At 36.7% G+C, this 20,430-nt stretch overlaps 1 protein-coding gene across 3 annotated transcripts in view; it reads left to right on the top strand.

Moving 5' to 3' along the window:
• The window catches only part of RALA (RAS like proto-oncogene A), a 41,370-nt gene extending 21,153 nt beyond the window's left edge, over positions 1-20,217 (top strand). For all 3 annotated transcript variants that reach the window (XM_060781595.2, XM_060781594.2, XM_067470176.1), the window contains exons 2-5: positions 9,910-10,059; positions 11,014-11,222; positions 15,170-15,344; positions 18,363-20,217. In XM_060781595.2, the coding sequence (XP_060637578.1) occupies positions 9,946-10,059; positions 11,014-11,222; positions 15,170-15,344; positions 18,363-18,485 (621 nt within the window). In that variant the 5' untranslated portion in view covers positions 9,910-9,945 and the 3' untranslated portion in view covers positions 18,486-20,217. The remainder of the gene's footprint in view (positions 1-9,909; positions 10,060-11,013; positions 11,223-15,169; positions 15,345-18,362) is intronic.
• The last annotated feature ends 213 nt before the right edge of the window (positions 20,218-20,430 follow it).

Genomic DNA, 20,430 nt, shown 5'->3' with positions numbered 1-20,430 from the left:
AATCAAGGTGAAAGAAGAAAGCGCAAAAGCCGGGTTGCAGCTGAACGTCAAAAAAACCAAGATTATGGCAACAAGAATGATTGACAACTGGAAAATAGAGGGAGAAAATGTGGAGGCCGTGACAGACTTTGTATTTCTAGGTGCGAAGATTACTGCAGATGCAGACTGTGGCCAGGAAATCAGAAGACGCTTACTTCTTGGGAGGAGAGCAATGTCCAGTCTCGATAAAATAGTAAAGAGTAGAGACATCAGACTGGCAACAAAGATCCGCCTAGTCCAAGCCATGGTATTCCCTGTAGTCACCTACGGATGTGAGAGCTGGACCATAGGGAAGGCTGAGCGAAGGAAGATCGATGCTTTTGAGCTGTGGTGCTGGAGGAAAGTGCTGAGAGTGCCTTGGACTGCGAGAAGATCCAACCAGTCCATCCTCCAGGAAATAAAGCCCGGCTGCTCACTGGAAGGAAGGATACTAGAGACAAAGTTGAAGTACTTTGGCCACATCATGAGGAGACAGCAAAGCCTAGAGAAGACAATTATGCTGGGGAAAGTGGAAGGTAAAAGGAAGAGGGGCCGACCAAGGGCAAGATGGATGGATGGCATCCTTGAAGTGACTGGACTGACCTTGAAGGAGCTGGGGGTGGTGACGGCCGACAGGGAGCTCTGGCGTGGGCTGGTCCACGAGGTCACGAAGAGTCGGAGACGACTGAACGAATGAACAACAACATACACACACACACACACACACACACACACAGTATATATCTGGGATCATGTAAATGTTTCTTGGGCAGAAAGAGGTAACGGGTGGGAAGAGTTTCAAAAGTCCTGGCATCCTCTGAAGAAATGGTTTGTTTTTGTGCCTAAAGGGATACAGGATTTCAAGAGGATTTTAAAAAAGAACTCTGCTATGTTGGACTGTTTTTCTTAAACCAAAGCCATTCTGAAAACATAATGTCTGAGGTCTAAATACAGGCATTTTCAAGGTTTACAAGCTTTCAAAGGAATTCTTACCAAACTAGTTCCTTCCAAACAGTAGTCATGTAATTTGGAAACTTAAATATGATTCTCTTATGAGAAATGAGTCAGGGCAGCTGTTTTGAGCTTTTTCTGGGCAATAGAAGCTGAAATGTAAAATGTCCCAGTTCTGAATTTTTGGATAACTGTTCAGAGGTTTTAATTTTGTCCCCACAAGAAATCAGATAGAGTCATAGCTAAGATATCATAATATAGTTGGGTTGCATTCTTGTTAGGATAGGTAGATGAAATACTTGTTTTAGGTAGACCAGTCTGAGATGATAAGGATGACTAATTGCTGATATAATTGAGGTATGATTACTGTTTGGGTTTGTTTACTAATTGAAATGTGACTGTTGTTAGGGTTTTTTTTAATGTATTATGTCAGACACTTTAACCCAATTCTTTCTCATGTTTAAGCATGAGAGATAATTGAGTCTGAGTATAATAATATCTCAGCATCTGCTAAATAACTCTGACATAGTTAAGTCAAAGGCAGTTACTTTGGGGTCTTATTTAGAGAGTGCAAAAATACTTCCATAACTAGTAAGATATGCAAGTGATATAGCTATACAACATTTAGATTTTATGAAATTAGTAAAAGTTCTCCTGCAACAAAGGTTCAAATAGCAAAAAAATAAAAATAAAAAGCCAGGTGCTGTTAGTCACCCCTCCTAAATATTCAGTATCAGATATCATTGATATAACTGTACTTTGCTTTCTACCTGCTTGCTACCTTTTTGAAATCAATGTATGGGAAACTAAAGGCTCTTTACATGTTATTGGCCTACAGTTCAAATTGCAGTCATCTCTAATAATGTCTCTATCATAGAGTTGCGCAGGAAGACATAGAAATTCTGATAGAAATGTTATATCAGGTTATGCATTCATAGTTTTTCACTATCATTGTAGTCCTATGCCGCTAATGTCAGATATTGTTGAGAACTGATTCTATTCTTGATGTATCTTAAAAAGAGAGGAATAGAGTTGGAATCCCAATAACCTCTGGAAACCATGGGCTCCCCTGCCCAATTCTGTGGCCTTGTACACAACAATAATAATTTTAAGTTACACATTTTACATGTCAAATGTTTGCTTCAAACTGAGTTTATGTTCTGTATAGTTCTGAGAACTCTAAGAATAAGACTGCTTTGAGAATTTTAATAACCCTATAGACAACAGTATAGCTGTTGTCCAGTTTATGATAGAATTCTTAATATTTGTATTGTTCTATAGTCTAAAATATTTTATATACCGTAGTTTCAATTGAATTCTAGGGTTACACGTTTCACTTCTGATTCTTTCCCTATTTTTCCTTTAGCATTTGCTTTTTTAACAGGTAGCCTTATATGAAAACATGTGTGACAGAATTATGTTGATTTATTTGTTCCCACATAACTTGGCAGTAATGCTTGAATAACAATGTATATGAATATAATTGGTCCATACAAGGACCAAAAGGAATATGCATTCAGATATCAGTACGTGTCACCCTATGTGCGGCTTCTTCTTGCCTGCTGAATATGTTTAGGGATTGCCTCTGGCAGCCTTTTTGTGGAGAGAGGGTTGTTTGAGTTCCTTAATAGAAAACGATATTTCTTAACAATTCACAATTTTTCTTTGCTGAAAGGTTTTGAATGTGTTGGATACAATGGCGGAAATATTTTGAGTTGGAGAAGAATGAACATTCATATGCTTTCCTGGTTTCTGGCCTCAGGAATCCCTAACAGTGTTCTGAAGCTCCATGTTAGTGTGGGGTTCCCATGGTTTAGTGTCAGAAAGCTGTGCTTAGCTATGTGGAGCAGGTGACGTTGAACAAAGAGCACGAGAAGCTACTGGGGCAGAGTGGATGTAAGATGCAGCCATACCACTGCCTGGAAGCATGACTGGTTAAATGCCCTACTTACCCTCATAGTCACTACTTTTTATAGCAAGAGAACATGGCCAGAGCTGTCGTTGAGAAAGTCTTGGCCCAAGGCCACATTCTGACTTCATCTTTAAGCTGTTATTTGAAATAGCTAAGGCGTTGTCAACAAGAATCTTGAATCTCATTCCTGTGCTTCATGTCTAAATTCATCATAGAAATATAACATTCTTAAGACAAGAAAATTGTAGTGTAAATGCAGTTATTTTAGATTTTAGAAATAGGGTGAAATTTTGAACTGGCATTTAATTTCATTTGTAATACGATCTCTTTGCAGTATGTAAATTATGTTTGGTAACAAAATAAATATATTTGTGTTATTACATATTATTTATTGTCAAGAATAATAACATTGAATATAATGGATTTTAGGCTAGGTTACACAGAATTCAGGCCTATGGGCTCTTCTTTATTTTTAAGAACTCCCTCCTAATCACAGCCAAATGCAAAAAAAAAAAAACCTTAAAGAATTATGAGTTGGGGATGTTTTGAATGCCATATCTGGACAGATATTAATTTTCTACCACCCACTTCATTTTTAATTCCAACAGCATCGTTTAAATGAAACAGAAGTCTTTTTTATCTGATTGTTGAATACCTGGCAATCAAAAATTCTTTCCAACTCAAAGATTTGCCAGTAAATCTTTCAACAAAAATAACAAGAAAAGATATGCAAATATGCTTCACTGTTTTACCTGCTAGCATCATCATGAGAAAGTTGTCTTGAGTTTCTTATTTATTAGCTTGGGTACCTGACTTTGCCTGTATTATTTGAAAAAGTCATTTTTTATATTTAACAAAATGTATAAGGTTTTGGTTGAACTAAAACTCACATCATGCCAGGCTAACCCCCTGAAACTCCATCAGTAGTTAATGTTTGTCATGTTGGGCAAGTTTGCTCTAGATGCATCATTGGTGGGGTTCAATGTGATCACTGGCTACATGATAAACTACAGCTCCCAGCATGGTGGGTCAGTCCCCTCAACTCCCTGCAGTAGGTTCAGTTGGTCATAGGGGTTCTGATGCCATGTTTGGTCCAGATCTGTCACCAGTGGTGGTCACAGCGTCTCTGGATGTAAGTGAACTGCAGCTTCCAGAAATGAAGGTCAGCTCCTCCCAAATCCCGCCAGTATTTTCAGTTGGTCGTGGTGGTTCTGTGTGCCAAGTTAGGTCCAGGACCATCATTGGTGGGGTCCACAATGCTCTTTGATTGCAAGTGAACTATAAATCCCAGTACCTATAATGACCATAAATCAAGGTGAATCCCCAAACATCTCCAGTATTTTTCTTAGCTTATGAGGGTTCTGTGTGCCAAATGTGGTCCAGGTCCATTGTCAGTGGGAGTCACAGTGCTCTGACTTGATGCAGGATAAACTACAACTTCCATCACGTGGAATCAATCCCCCAAACTCCTCCAATATATGGTTTGGTCCAGATCCGTTGTCGCATTGGTTCAGTGCTCTGAATGCGGGTGAAGTATAACTTCCAGGTCATTCACTCCTAAACCCCACCTGTAGGCACAGTTGGCCATGTTGGATCTGTGTGCCAAGTTAGGTCCACATCCAACATTGGCTGGGTCCAGTTCTTATTGGATAAGGGTAAAGTACAACTCTCATATGCCAAGGTCAGCTCTCTTCGAACCTCACCAGTATGCACACTTGGCCATGTTGGGTCTGTGTGCCAAGTTTGGTCGAGATCCCTCATCTGCTGGGTTCAGTATTCTCTGAATACGGGTGAACTATAACTCTCTGATGCCAAGGTCAATCATCCCAAAGTCCACCAGTATGCGAAGTTGGCAGAGTTGGGCCTGTGTGCCAAGTTCGGTCCAGATCTGTCATTGGTGAGGTTCAGAGGGTTCACGGAATATAAGTGAACTATAACTCCCAGAGTTAAATGTCAATTACCCCCAAAGTCCAGTAGCATTCCAAGTTGGCCATGTTTAATTTGTGTGCCAAGTTTGGTCCAGATCCGTCATCAGAAGGGTTCAATGTTCTTTGAATACGGGTGAACTATAACTCCAGGATGTCAAGGTCAATCACCCCCCAAACCCTGCCAGTATGCAAAGTTGACTGTTGGGTCTTGTGTCCCAAATTAGTTCCAGGTCCATAATTGGTGGTTGGTGGGTTCAGAGTGCTTATAGATTGAAGGCGAACTATTACATCCCAGTCCCTACAACTCCTATAAATCATGGTGAATTCTCCCCAGACCTCTTTCTCTAGTAGGACAGGGTAGGACAGGGTTATTGGAGAGGCAGTGGGCAGGGTCATGCAAATTCCACACCAAGGGAGAGAGAAAGGAACACTGGTGCATTCTGTGTAAGTGGACAACCCTGCCACATACACACATATAGATTTTCACTACTATTGCTATACTATTATTTGTATAGAAGATAGAGAGATAGATAGATAGATGCATGTAATCTGGATTTAGGTTTCTTGTGACAGTGTGGAAGCAATCATTGGAATAAAACCTAGTAAATAAATTGTTTAATTTGTACAGATTAGTACCTGTCTTTCTGTACTTATGGGCCTTTTAGGTTATTAGGGACAGTGATCACCTATCTAAAAAGGCTAAAAAAATTTATTCAGACAGGCTTTTAAAGCTGAAGGTTTTAAAGATCAATTCAGGGGATGCTGTGGCTTTTAACTTTGAATTTGTTGTAATGGTTTTAACTGGGAATTTTTATACTGGTTTTATTTAATCCTGTTTTAATGTTTGTATATTTGTATCTTTTAAATGGTTATGTTGATGCTTTTATATTAAGCTGTTTTGAGTCCACTTCGGGGGAGATAAAGTGAGGTATAAATAAATATAATAATAATAATCCTGCATGCACTGTTTTAATTTTCTATTATTATTGCCTGCTTGTAGGTTTTTTAAAGGTTCAAGAATATTGTCTGTACTTTGTTTACAACAGTGTTGTGATCAAGCTAAGTTGGTAATGACTAATAGACCTTATAGCCAAGGAATATGGGTTTTATAGAAACATAAATGTATCCAGTCCCCTAAGTGGAACATGATCTGATTTAATATATATAAAACTTCTTGTTGCCTCAATATCCCATAAGGATATAGCAGAAATAGTGCACGTGGTGGTTTAAACTCAGAGACTTGAGTCCAAATCCTTATTTGACCATGTGTAACTGAGGACATTTCTTCCCCCTCCACCCCAAGCCTTAATATCTTTAGAGGGATCTGTGTTTTTCTGTTGTAAATCTGAATCCCCTTGGCAAAGCATACAGAATCATAATTGAAGAGTCAGCATAATATAGAAATTGAAGACTAATGTGATTGAAAAAAGTTTCATGAAATATGTTTTTTCACCCATATTTTGTGGGGATAAATCACTTGAAAAATGATTAAGCACTCTTAATCTGAATTCTAACTCTTGCGGACAAAACTGTCAGTCTTGCCTAATGATATATTAGCATCCATTCATGTTTAACAATGAATAGTAAAAAATAGTATTTTATTTTCAAATGCGTTTTTTGTACATGTGGGGAAAAATAGGTACTGCATGTTTCCCAGTAAATTTCCAGTTTTGCAAAAAATTCAGGTCTTGCAAGGTTCACTGTAATAAGCAAACAGTACAGTGGAAAAACATCCAAAGGTTGTGTGCCAATGAGTTGTTGTTTCTTGATGGAGTTTTGTGAGCACTTCTATGTGGACAGCTCCTTTCCTCACACATGCTGAGGGTTACATGTATCTGGATTACTAAATAAAATGTGAAGCAGAGTGAAATTTCAGGATTATGCTTTATTTCAATATATTTGGCTAATAAATCAAATATGGATAATTGAAAATTAAATATTGGCTTAGCTTCCTGTCTCCTCAAAGATAATAGTACTTTTTAAAAAGTCTTTTGCATCATCTTGTATTTAATTAAGATTATTCAGAATTGTAGTCTCTGTTGACAATCTCAAATTTCATCATCTTGTGACCTTTAGATAGTTACTGCTAAGAAACCATAAGATCAGGAGATGCTGGAGTGTGTAAAAACATACCCAATGCTTCTAACAATTAGTTCTAGTAATAGCATTCTCTCCTCGCCTGTTCTTGTGTTACATGATTCAGCTTGGATCATTTTACAGGACTGGTAAGTGATCTCCCATGATGAGTTTGCTTCATTTTGTCTAGTTCTTCCACCAAAGCTTAGGAAAAAGGCAGATTTAGGACATACAGATTTGGAGGACTTTGTGTACATCTGCAAGAATTTGTAACTCATGGTTCAATAGCTGCAACAATAAAAATGTTTGTCAAAGTTCATCTACTGAAATGAAGATGTAAATCAAAGAGAGAAGCAAGGGTGGTTTTGTTTTTGCTAAAAGGAATTCAAGCTTGTCTCATATTAAGGAGAGATTCTTGATTTGAGCATATGCTCAGAAGTAGCATTCTGTTACCTATTCCTTCTAGGTGTGTGTCTTTGGCCATCATTTTGCATCCGGCAACAGTTGATGGACTTTGAACTTCTCATAAAAGCAAGTAAATAGCAGAAGACTAGAGTTATCCCGACCTTCTCTTACAAAGTATGGCATCATATTGTCAAATGCTGGTTCACTGTAGAATAAGCAGTTAGCTAAAAATACTATATTACTATATTCAAGGTGATAGTTCTTTCTATTAACTGTGTTGGTAATGTCTCATTCTGAAATATTCCTGAAGAACATATTTTAATCTTCATGGAAGAGCAGCAGCTATGTGTGTCTCGAGGAAACATTTGCCTTGGCTGTTGGCGCTATAAACACGGGTATTAAAGCTTTATGAGTAACATACCTAAGTGATGCAGTTCACTAATCTAGGCGTATTCGCCTATGTATGGTGAGTAGATCTCAGCTAATCTTCTCAACAGTACTTATCTTTGGTAATCATAGCACAGAAGTACGTTAGTTGTATGTTCAGCATCATTTTTATACAGTATCTGTAATGTTTACAGCTTCATGAAGTACTTTTAACTGCAGGCTATCTTCCTGTCATAGTCATGGTTAGCATACAAAGGATGATTATAAATCATGTGTCAGCATTATATACCTGATTTCTTTTTCTTTTTTTAAAATGTTTTTTTATTGTAATGGTATCCATCTCATCCATCGAAATAAACTTATTTTATATACATCCGTAAACCATTACATTTTTGCCCCCTTTTTTTCCTCCCCCCTCCCTCCAACTTTATAACAAAGTATTTTTAAGTGCAGCCAGTCCAGGATTCTGTCCATTTTTTCCTTTATCTGATCATTAGCTTTCCCTTCTTCAACCCATTTCACATATCTTAACCAGTTCTCTTTAATTATTTGTATTTTTATAGACCATGTTATATCTTGTTGTATTATTCCCATAATATCCAATTGTACTTGTTCATAAGTGTATTAGTTCCACCTAGCCATTGTCCATTTTTTCTTATCCTTCCATCCCAATGCTATTACAGCATGGGCAGCCTTAACCATCGCCATCAACTTTTGTTGGTCTTCTTTCTTCAGCATTTGTAGGCCCAACGTTCCAATTTCCAACATTCCCGGCCCAATATACAAATTTACCTCGAATAGTCCATTTATTTGTTCTAATACCCTCTTCCAGAATCTCTGCACTTCATCACATTCCCACCAAATATGTGTAAACCACCCCTTCCTCTTTTTACAATGCCAACAGTTTGAGCTGGACCCTTTTATCATATATGCTAGCTGAGCTGGGGTTCTATACCACTTTAAATAAATCGTTTTTACTAATTCTTGAAACTTTTCCATTTTAATGGTACTTACCCCCTTCATTATCTTTTCCACCCTTTCTCTGAAAGTATGCTTTCCTTACTCCATTTTTGTATTATCATTCTAAGCATTATTTCTTTTGCTTCCACTTTCATTTTGTATATTACTCCTGATTTCTTTTTCTAAGCCTGAATACATTTAGGAATATTTGACTTTAAAATCTGTTGTGGTTTCTGTGGGACAGTGTGAATAGACTAGAATAACTGTATTGTCGTTGTACATTGTACAATTAAATTAAATCCTTTCCCCAGCTCACACTCTGTCATCAACAGTCCTGATCATATCTTGCAGATTCAAGGTCGTGGCTTACTTGGTGTGTCTATCCATCTGGAATGTGATCTTCCTCTTTTCCTGCTTCTCTTACTTTGAATATGTCTTAATGGTTTTTAACTGGGATTTTTAAACACTGTTTATATTTAATCCTGTTTTAATGTTTGCATATTTTAAATTGTATGCTAATTCTTTTATGTTAAGCCTCTTTGAGTCTCCTTTGGGAGAGATAAAGTGGAGTACAAATAAATATAATAATTCTGCTTTTCCAGTAATTATTCTTTTCTTCTAGTAAGTCATCTCTCCTCTTTATTTTATTTAATTATATTCCACCTTTTCTCTCTTGTTCCATTTCCAACCCGAGGAGCCACCTCTCTCTCGAAGCCATGATGAGACTGTCCAAAATATGACAGACTGTTTAGTCCTCTTGGCAGAAATTTGTGCATTACATTGTCTTCAGACAGAATGAGAGTGTTACTGTGTATCTGCTGACATTATAGAGAATTCAGAGAAAATTGTTTTCACAGGTTTACTAAAAAAAAATGGGCTCTTTTGTCTTTGTGAGATGGTTGCTTGCTTCTTGAACTGACTAAACAAAACTATTCGATAAAGTTTTAGTATATTGGACCCAATAATTGCATGACCAACCAAGATAGATATAAAGCATTATATGTTCTTACAACAACAAACTAAATTTCAATCAGAAAAAGGATGACTTTTTATTTTTTTATTTTTGCTTGAAACTTTTCAGATAAAAACACAAAAAATACTTCTTTTCCCATGACCAACATTTCTGTAAATTTTACAGTTTTGCTCCTTTCATACTAGAGTGTGTTTATGTTAATTGGCTTGACTCAGCATAAGTAGTATGCTTATAATATTTTATGTCTACTAAACCTCTTAGTTTTTAATACTCTTACTAATGTATATGTTTTCTTTCAGGTGTTTCCTTTGTGTGAAATATCTGCAAACGCAAGAATGGCAGCAAATAAACCCAAAAGTCAAAATTCTTTGGCTTTGCACAAAGTAATCATGGTGGGCAGTGGAGGTGTAGGAAAATCTGCATTAACTCTCCAGTTCATGTATGATGAGGTAAGCATTTTTGAAGATTCACAATTTTAAAAGTAGTGTGTGGTTATTTAATATAGAGGTATATTCTCAAGTTATGTATGAACTGACACCTAGGAATCTCTGCCCGGTTGTGTTTATCTATAAAGGTAACTGGAATTGAGATATAGGACAAGACTGCAGATCTTTCTGTTGAGATTTTTAAATTAAAATATTGCAGTCCATTATTTCAGGAATTTCACTATGATGAGATTTTTATTTTTGGATGACAAAGTTGAATAGAAAGGTCTAATGCTAAAATATTTCTTTTTTACCGTGAAGGGTCTTTTTTACCTTTAAGAATCAGATAGTGAGTAAAAGTAAACAACAGTCATGGAATTAGCCCTAACTCCCCTGAATATCTTTAAAGGCTTCAAAATATGTGCAAGAGTCAGTAATAGTTATTCAGTAAATCTCAGTATACTTTTCTCAATAGTAATAATGAAGAATAATAATTTAATTGAAATGTGTGCACCCAGTTCGGTATATTAATAATATTAAAAAATCCAACAATAATTTACCCAGTGGATAGATATTTTATTTTGTGTTAAAGCTAAACATTGCAAACAGAAATACCTACAACAAATAAGTTGGAAAGTAAGATAGAAACACAAATTAATATGATTTTAGATAACTTCTAATTCTTCTTTTGTGTTAATGTTCACAACATGCAGTCCTTTGAATTCATAGTAGTGCAGCCTATTTTACTTCGCAAAAGCTTGTGAAGCAACTTTCAAGCTAGTACATTGTTGCATGTTGTTTGGGAAATGTTCCAAGCTGCTTAATTAACAAATATTTATTAAAGAGTTGCTGAGATGAGGAAGCAACAAACCATTGTAATTACTTGGCCATCTGAAGATAGAATATTTTACCAAGAAATGAAATTGTTGTTGGTAGATTACTCCTGAAAGTAGAACTGATTGTTTCATTTCCTAACAGTTTGTGGAAGACTATGAACCTACCAAAGCAGACAGCTACAGAAAAAAGGTCGTCTTGGATGGGGAAGAAGTCCAGATAGATATTTTGGATACAGCAGGACAGGAGGATTATGCTGCAATTAGAGACAACTATTTTCGAAGTGGAGAAGGATTTCTCTGTGTGTTTTCTATTACAGAACTTGAATCTTTTGCAGCTACAGCTGACTTTAGGTAATTGGATGTGTGTGAGAAATTAGTTTATTCAATGACTTTTTGTTGCATTAAATGATTGTGTATTTTGCCTCACACATTTCTGGCCATTTCATTCCAATCACCGCTACTGTGGATGACTTGTAGCAGTTCATATACTAGAACATCATCACAAGTGCACTGTGTCTTTCACTTACTTTACTGGAGTACAATGTGTTTGGCATGCTGCCCTTGGTTGCCTTAAAATATAAAGATCATACCTCTGTCAATAAGAGCGACTTTGCAAAAACTAAGAATAGCTGACACAAGGTCACCTAATGGGCTGCATTGATTTGGGTTTTAAAAAAAATCCAAATCAGATGTTTGGTTGTCTACATCATTATAGCAATTAATGTGTATTTAGTTCTAAATTGCACCTTTAACACTCAGAACTTATGACTCAGCTTGCCTTTCTCTATTAGTGTAGTAGAACTGTTTAATTCTGTTCACTAGGTGGGGGTGAACATGAAGGAAAATGGGGTTATTCAGTATCAAACGTTATTGCCTAAATAAAAGTGATTCCTGCATTCTCACGGCTTTCTTGCAGTTTTCCCATTTGAATTGACCAAGTGGTTCAGGAGGAGAGGGCAGTCTTGGAGATAGATGGGGCATGTATAATACAGGTCTCCATATCTGTGCAGAGGTTTGCCAGCCCATATTATCACTTGGCTTGGGCTGGGAGAAGTCCTACAAGAAAACTGACAAGGAACAGTGGGAAGTGGGTGTCACCAGCTGAAGATGTGATATTTGATCACTATTCTTCAACAAATATTAGCAGTACCAAATTGATACACTTTAATGAATACAGCTTCATGTAATTATTCTGAGATTATAAATCATAGCAAATTGAGAAAATTAAAAGTATATTATTCAAGAAGAATTTTGATGTGGTCCAAACAGAAGTTTAGTATTTGCCAAACCTATCCAATATAGGTTTTAGAGCCTTGTACCCCCCCCCCCCCCCCAGGATATTGCACTACAATTCTCAGCATTCCTCACGATTGACTATGCTGACTAGAGCTGTTAGGAGTTGCAATCCAACAAGATCCGAAGGGCTGTATGATTCCTACAATTTTTCTAGAATGGGAGTGACCTATATGGCAGATATGAACTGTCTTTTACAAAAAGCAGTTTGTTAAACATTTGGGAATATTTGTAAGAATTACTCCCAAATACAGAAACTTCTCAGGGATTTTGGCTGCAGGGCCATAGGATGCTGGTGTGAATTTGCTTTTTCAGGATATGGGTTTTGAGGGAAATTAGCTTATCAGAAGAGATGCTCAGTACAGAACAAGCAGTCAACCAGTCACTGCCAGACTATGGAATCTTATTCCTATCTTTAATATAGTGACAGGAAGAAGAATCCTTGAACAGAATGTCTGGGATGTGAGATAACCATGGTTTTTATTATCTAACATCAGATATAGTGAGAATGTCACAGCCACAAGTTCAGCAGTACTCCTAAAAGACACCTAGTGTCTTTCAGCATTAGATGTTTGGTAATATGTTGATGAATGGAGATGATAAAAATGTACAGCTTAGATGACAGAGGAGGTACTGAATCAGTTAATCAACTTGGCCTTACAATAGGAGATACTCTCACACACAGAATCCAAAGAAGTCTAAGACCGTAGAAACCCTTAGGAGGCCTGGACTGCACTTACCCATCCTTGCCCCAGTTTGTGCTATTTTCTGGAGAGAGGGAATTCAGATTACTACTAGTAATATATGCATGCACTTTTCTAGCCAAGGAAACATAAAGATTCAAAGTATACCTCTTCTGCTACCTTCTTTCTCTTTAGTTTGTTGCCTGTGGGAATGTAAAGTGGTTCTCTTTTTATGCAGAAGCTCGGAGTCCCCGTCCCCCCCCCCCCCCCCCATTTAGATTATTAATTTGAAGAATGGCATCATGATTATTCACTCTATTTACTGTCCTAGTCTTTAATCACATAGATGATTTTTAGAGATGTGGGAAGATTGGTACCAAAAGTGCTAAGGTTTCTGCTATGTGAAATGATTGTTATGCACAGTTATGAGAATTACTTTGTTTAACCAACGTTTTGAAAGGAGAAAGGCTCAAAAAGGTATTGTACTCAGAGCCTTGTATCATTGTACTATCAATATGGTTTGGGGGAGATTTTTCATCTGTACTTCCTTGGAAATGTTCTGATCTCCCCTTTTCATATTCTCACAGCAAAATGATTCTAATTAGGCACAATATAAAACTAACAATGTCATAGCACAAATACCACTACCTTGAACAATGATTGAAGCAATGTTCTTCTAATGGTTATTTAATTAAGGAAAGGCCCAGGTGTGTTGCAGGGTTGTATGTAGCATATTTTAGGGAGTAAATCAAGGCACAGATTAAAAGATGTGTGGATCAGAGTGCGCAGTTGGCAGGAAGAGTTTTGAACAGTCAGGAAAAAAAAATCTCTGGGTGGATACCTTTCTGGTGTATTGGGAATGTAGTTCTAAGAATACACAGAACAGTTTCAGGAAGTAGAACTTTATGACTCTCAAATGCAAAAGGTATTGTAGCTGCTACTTTTTCCTCATTTGAAGTAACTGCAAAACATTGTAGATGTCGTTCTACCTGTATCACATGAGTCATGGGATATAAATGTTTCTTTGATGAAAGAACTGTACTCAATGATCTCTGTGTGATGGGCACACTATGTCCTGTTTAACATCCCACACTTGTTTGATTATACAAAGTCACAGATTCTAAATACAGTATCATAGGCAATAGACATAGATGATACAAAGATTATGTGTTTAATTCAAGAACATGGATAATAGGTTTGTTATAAAGATTTATAATGAAGGAAAAGGGGTTCTTAAGGGCCACGATGGTGTAGTGGTTTGAGCTCTAGACTATGAAGTAACTGATAAACATTGCAGTTATTGTTCTTACTGCATTACAGGAGTCATAGGGTACAAACATTTTTTATGAAAGAACTCAATCTTTGTGATGTGGAAGGTTAGTACTATGCCAAGGACTTCAATCTCTTCTCAGCCATAGAAACCAATTGGGTAACCTTGGGCAAATCACACCTTCTCAGGTGAAGGCAAAGGCAAACATTCTCTGAACAGATTTAGTCCAGAAAACCCATAATAGGGCCACCAGAAGTAGCAAAAAACTTGAAGGCACACCACCACAACAATATAATTAATAGTAGTAATAATAGTTCTTGGGAAGCCATGGGACCATTGCCAAAACAAGTACGTATGATTCAGCCGAGTTATTAGATAATGGATCCTGACAATCACGTGAGAGAGATATGGGATATTATGTGCAAATAGTAGATCATTGTTTGAATGAGTTTCACTTGAAGGCCAATTTACATGTTAAAATAGAAGTTCTGCTTCAATACTACTTTATATTACCAAATACTGTATCTTTTCTACTTAATTGTTCTCTAGGTAGCGTATTAAAGTCAAATTTCTGAATTGTCACCTTTCACATCAAACTGCTTATTTTTGCACTTGCACAGTCTTCTCATTTCTAGAGTCATTTCTTTATACTTTTCACAGAAAATTCATTCCTTTTGGAAATTCTTTGTTCCTGCTGCCCTTCCTGACTTTTTCATGTGCTATCATTTTCAAAGCTATTCCCCAACCTGTTTCCTTATATATTTAGTTTTTTTCTACTGTAAACAAATTACTCATAGTTTCATCTTTTTATTTTACTTGTTTCTGTCCCCTGCTGTTCCTTTCCCTTGGCTTCATAATTTGGTATTTTGGTCATTTGCCCAGAAACCATGCAACTTATACCTTCTGTATATCAAGCACAAAGTTAGTATTTGCCAGTGGTAAATAGCAGCAAAAACATGTGTCGACTTCAGCAATCGTTACACTTAAAATACCAAATGATTCTGATAAAACCAAATGCCATGGATCTAAAGTCTGATTCTTTTTTTCCTCAGAGAGCAGATTTTAAGAGTAAAAGAAGATGAGAATGTTCCTTTTTTGCTAGTTGGTAACAAATCAGATTTGGAAGATAAAAGACAGGTTTCTGTAGAGGAAGCAAAAAACAGAGCCGATCAGTGGAATGTTAACTATGTGGAAACATCTGCTAAAACACGAGCTAATGTTGATAAGGTAAAGCATTACTTTTTTCCAAGTACATCTTTGTAAGTGTCTGATCCTGTTTTTCATGCATTATTCGTCATTTGCTTTGATTGTGTATTCCTGCATGACAGACAGTTGGACTGAATGTGGTTTCTTCCAATTCTATGATTCTACGGCTAAGATTTACACTGGCTTTACTATAGATGGTTCATTATTCTTCACAGTGGGTAGCCTAATGACAAGGAATCTTTTTTGAACCTAAGTGCTGGATTCAAACAGGAGAAATGGTTGTTTGAGATGTTAGAAGAGACCACAACGATTATCCAGCGATAAAGGGACCACATAATGCCAGAGCAAATTGGGTAGATTTTGTGCAGGTGACACCAAGTTGCTCCAGCACAACTTTCAGACATGCAAAACCTTTTAGGTCTATAAGTCAAAATCCTATACCATGCAAAACTTTATGGTTGGCAAACTAGAGTTCATTATACTGCAAAGCCCCCTCCCTCTCAATAAACTTTTAATATCATGCTATCTCTAAGCACTGATCAGAAATTAGGAAAAAATTCAACAGGTGAATGGAGAAAATCTGTGGACCATTTTAAGGCCACAGACTCCTTTTTGCAAGATGTAACTGAGCTTCAGGAGCTCAGTTGAACAATATCTGTAGAGATTAACATTGAGCTGGCATGATCTCTCTTGAAAATCCATCTAGAGCTTCTCAGTTTGACATGTGAAATGTCTCCTTTTGCTATTTTTGTTATTTCTGTTACTGGTTTTATGGATTGTTGACATTCATATTTTTATAGGTGATGTTTCTTTCGATATATCGATTCAGTTAATATTTTTTGTAAAACCAGTTCAGTCAAAACAGTATAGCATCCCCTGTCCATTCTTTTAAAACTTTCTATTTCAAAGAATAGTTGGAACATCAAAAAAAGTCTGCCTAGTGGATCTTTGTTTGTTCTAGCTCTGAGAAACTCTTATTTAGAGGTATAGAGGTTCACTTTGAACCATCATTAGTCCCAGACTGAGGAAATAGTAGCCATTTGCTCCTTTAAGGCCATCGTATTGGGTTTTGACTCTTCCTTTTTTGCAAGATATATGGCCCTAGAGCAGGGCTTCTTCAACTTTTTAAATTTGTGACATCTTTTAGACTAAGAAATGTTTATGTGACCTCAGGAATATAGTTATAAAAATAGATGTACAAATCAGATTTTTTTTTGAATAACAGATGGTTAAATCTGTGGAGATAGAAGACCAGTTATACCACAGAAATAACAATTAGGGCATGCCTAACTTCTGAAGTACATAAAAATCAACCCCTTAAATAAAATACAGTGGCCCTCAGTATCTGCTGGATTTGGTTCCAGAGCCCACTGGATACCAAAACCCATGGATATGCAAATCCCATGATACACAAAGTTTTGGTAAAATGATGTCCCTTAAATAAAATGGCAAAGTCAAGATTTGTGATATAGATACCAATATTCAAGCTATGAATGGTTGAATTTGTGGGTGTAGAGGGCACATTCTATTGCATGCCAAACTTTGCAGGAAGATTAAAGATGCAATCGTTAAAATAACAACAATGAAAATCTGATTGCCTTCAAGCATGGTAGTACAGCTGGAGAGAAAAAAGATCAGTAGATGCATGGAGAGGCTGGCAGGGTTTCTTGTACTCCTCCTCCACTCTTACATACCTTCTTTGCCTTTCCACATGACCAGCTGCCTCCTCTGGGCCCATTTCCCTTCCTGTAGCAATTTGAGTTGGACCGTTTCTTTTTTTTCTTGGATAGAAGCATCTGATGCCACAGATCCTCAGCGAGGGTGCGGTGGGGGAGCCTTTTGTGACCCCAACATTGAACTTAGGAGACCCATTTGCGGTCAGGACTCACAGTTTAAGAAGTGCTGACCTGTTACACTTATAGGAACATTTTAATGATTATCATTCTATTTTTTTTAAAGAAACCTTAAAGTTGTTATTTTTATGAATATATGTTAATGTTACATCTGACAAATGCAAGCTAACCCAGCTGAGTTTTAAAATATTACAGAAGATGGTGACATGCATTTGGCCAGGTTTATGTGATCTGATATAGATCCAAAATTTTGTTTGTTTTTTTAAGAAATTGCAGCATTTCTTTAGAACCTCTCTTCTGATTGTAACTGTTTGTTCCTGCCTTGGAAAAGGTCTAATTGGCTGAAGGCTAAGGGGCTTAGTGATTTAATATGCAAACCTCTCCTTTCTGACCTACATACTAACTGGAATGCATGACAGGGAAAATTCAGATGTTAGAAATTGGGTTGCGACATGCAACTTGGCTTGTTTACTCTAAACAATGCCATACTCAGTTGTAACTAACACGGCCAATTGTTTCTTAGAGATCTCTTTGAATTCTAACCCCAAAAACTAGTTTTACAGTTCTGAGTAAGAGTTCACTGCATCAAGACTTTGTGGTGACAGGCATGTTGACAATGCAGTAAGATGATATTTGTTTCTCCAGCTAAAGAGTTGCCATTTTCTAGCATGTAGAATTCCACCCCATGTGACTTTAGGTCTTATAGCGTTAGTCAGGCTATGATGTTGTGCTTAATCGTATCTTTGATAGTAGCTTTGGAGAGATACTGCTGAGTTACTAAATGGGATACAAATGCCTTTGCAGAATTAGGTTAAGAATTCTAAAAAGCAGTATCTTGTGGCTTCAGTAAGTGGGTAAAGGTGTCACCTTTTAATATGGAGTCATACACCAAATTCAGTGTAAGATGGGTCTCCTGGATAGGTCTTCAGTAGCCTCACACAAGAGAGCTTTTTAGCACTTCCTGATGCTGTAATACAAGAGAAAGTAAATCTGTGTGTTTAACATGCAGAATTATTTTATCGAAGATCATTATAATGAATTTAGGCACCTGTAGTTGTCAGTCACTAAGAGAATATAAAGGAGGAAGCCTGTTTGGCCTACTTAATAATGAAATAAAATCTCAGAGAAAGATGGGCTTGTGCTATATTAAGTGCTCATGTACTAACAGTAGTCTTGTTCTTTCTAGGTATTTTTTGACTTAATGCGAGAAATCAGAGCAAGAAAAATGGAAGACAGCAAAGAAAAAAATGGGAAAAAGAAAAGGAAAAGCCTAGCTAAGAGAATCAGAGAAAGATGTTGCATTTTATAATCGAAAGTTCCAAACTCTCTTCATACTTTGACCATACTAATAAAATACATAACTTTATAGCATGCCATTTGGAGGCTCCTGTGACTGAAATTACTCTTAGCAGTTTGGGATTTGTAATGTACCACTTAACGCATGAATCGGGACAACACTGAAGTCTTTCATGACAAAGTTTAATGTGGCTTCAAGAGAAGCAGAATTCAACTCATTTCATAACTTGCCTCCTCTCACCATGGTTCTTCTTGAATGTAGAGGTTTTTTTCATGCGCAGTCTCCCTAGAACTGTAAACCAACAAAAAAGCGTTACTTTCTATGTTTCTCTGAAAGCATACATTTTTATATCACCAAACCTTCACTTTGTCTTCTACTGCCTTGAAAACTACAGCGGTGATCAAAACTAAGCAAAGGTAGTATATAAGCTTTTTTTGCTGTTATAAGATTATGCAAATTAGAGAAGAGAAACTGGCTCTATTCTCTGCAACTATTGGAAGTCATTTATACATGGAATTAGGTTAGACAAATGGTATAAACTCTTGAGAATATTTGAATATGCCTTAATTTAAAAACCTAAAAATGTTAATGTAGTTAAGGGTATTATATCTTTCTTGTGATGCACTGATGTGGGTACATCATAATGAAATTATATCCTGTAGTGTGAAGTGCAGTTCTTGTGAACAATTATGCTAACTAGCTATGTGCTAGAAGTATGTCTGATCAGAAAGTGTGCCATACTCTGGGCCTTAAATAGTCCAGAGCATACCGTTAACTTGATTGCTTTAAGTGAAAGGGCCGACATATATCTGAGATAAAAGTGAAGAGGGTACCGCACGTTTCATTCTGAAGTGGTCATTTCTCCTTAATGCACAGATACTGACATTGACCTCTGCAAATACTCAATGTCTTCATATTTAGGGTGGGTATTTTCCTTTGGTCGGGGAACAGTATGGATTTCAGTAGCACAAATGTAGTCTTGCTAGTAGGGCTGTCTGAAAAAATACTAATCAGTTGCCTGTGTTTATTATGTTCCTTCATTATAAGCCTTTAGTAATATTAACTGTGCATTATCGATAGGGAAGCATTCCTAGCTACTTTTTTTGGGTTTCAAATAAACCACTATGTTCTATTATGTAAAAAGACTGACAGTGTGCTTCCAAAATCCCTCATTATTACACTAAATGTATTGTCTTCAACTCATCTGCAACTGAAAGCATACTAGCACAATGTTAGTACATGGAATTGAGCTAAAGATAAACCATTGTCTCTTGAGACTTCTAAGCCTCTTGTGTGTGGGTGTAAAGGTTAGATCAGTTCCAGAAATACTTTTTATATACATGTGTAAACTTACAAATTGTCTGTTCAAGGTGTGTCAGAGCAACATAGACAGAATTTGTATTTAACATCCTGACAAGTAGACATTAGTAATGTGTCTGTTTAGAGAACACTTGTTTATCCAGAAATGTCATACATACATCCTCCAGTAGATAATACCATGTGCAGCTTTAGTTCTTGATGTGCCTGACCAAACAGATTGGTCCTCATTTTGTTGTGTATTTGTTTTCAGTCTGTCTACCCAGGGAGTTTAACCACTAACATTGTGATATTTGTGTAATGGGAACCAAGGTGTTATGAAGCCAATTGACATATAAAACAATTGTCATAGGCTGATGCCTTACCAGATTCTTTTTATTTGCTATTTGAGCCATTGACTATGAATAAACTTTCATTTTTTAAGATACTTTGTGGAATGCTAATTACAAAACTTACATTCCAGCAGAGCAAATTTAGTATTGCTCCGTTAAGCTCAAGTTTGTCAAGTGCATAAACCAGTTATATTTCCCACTTGGAATATATGGTGAAATCTTGGACCTTCACAGTTTTGAAGTCTTCAGTCTAGTGCAAGTGTGCAAATGATAGATGTCAGTTGTATGGAAGTGACTTAAGCTATGTG

The sequence above is a fragment of the Anolis sagrei genome, chromosome 6, assembly GCF_037176765.1.
Source record: "Anolis sagrei isolate rAnoSag1 chromosome 6, rAnoSag1.mat, whole genome shotgun sequence".
NCBI classification, from domain to species: domain Eukaryota; kingdom Metazoa; phylum Chordata; class Lepidosauria; order Squamata; family Dactyloidae; genus Anolis; species Anolis sagrei.
This window is presented reverse-complemented; position numbering and strand designations above follow the sequence as displayed.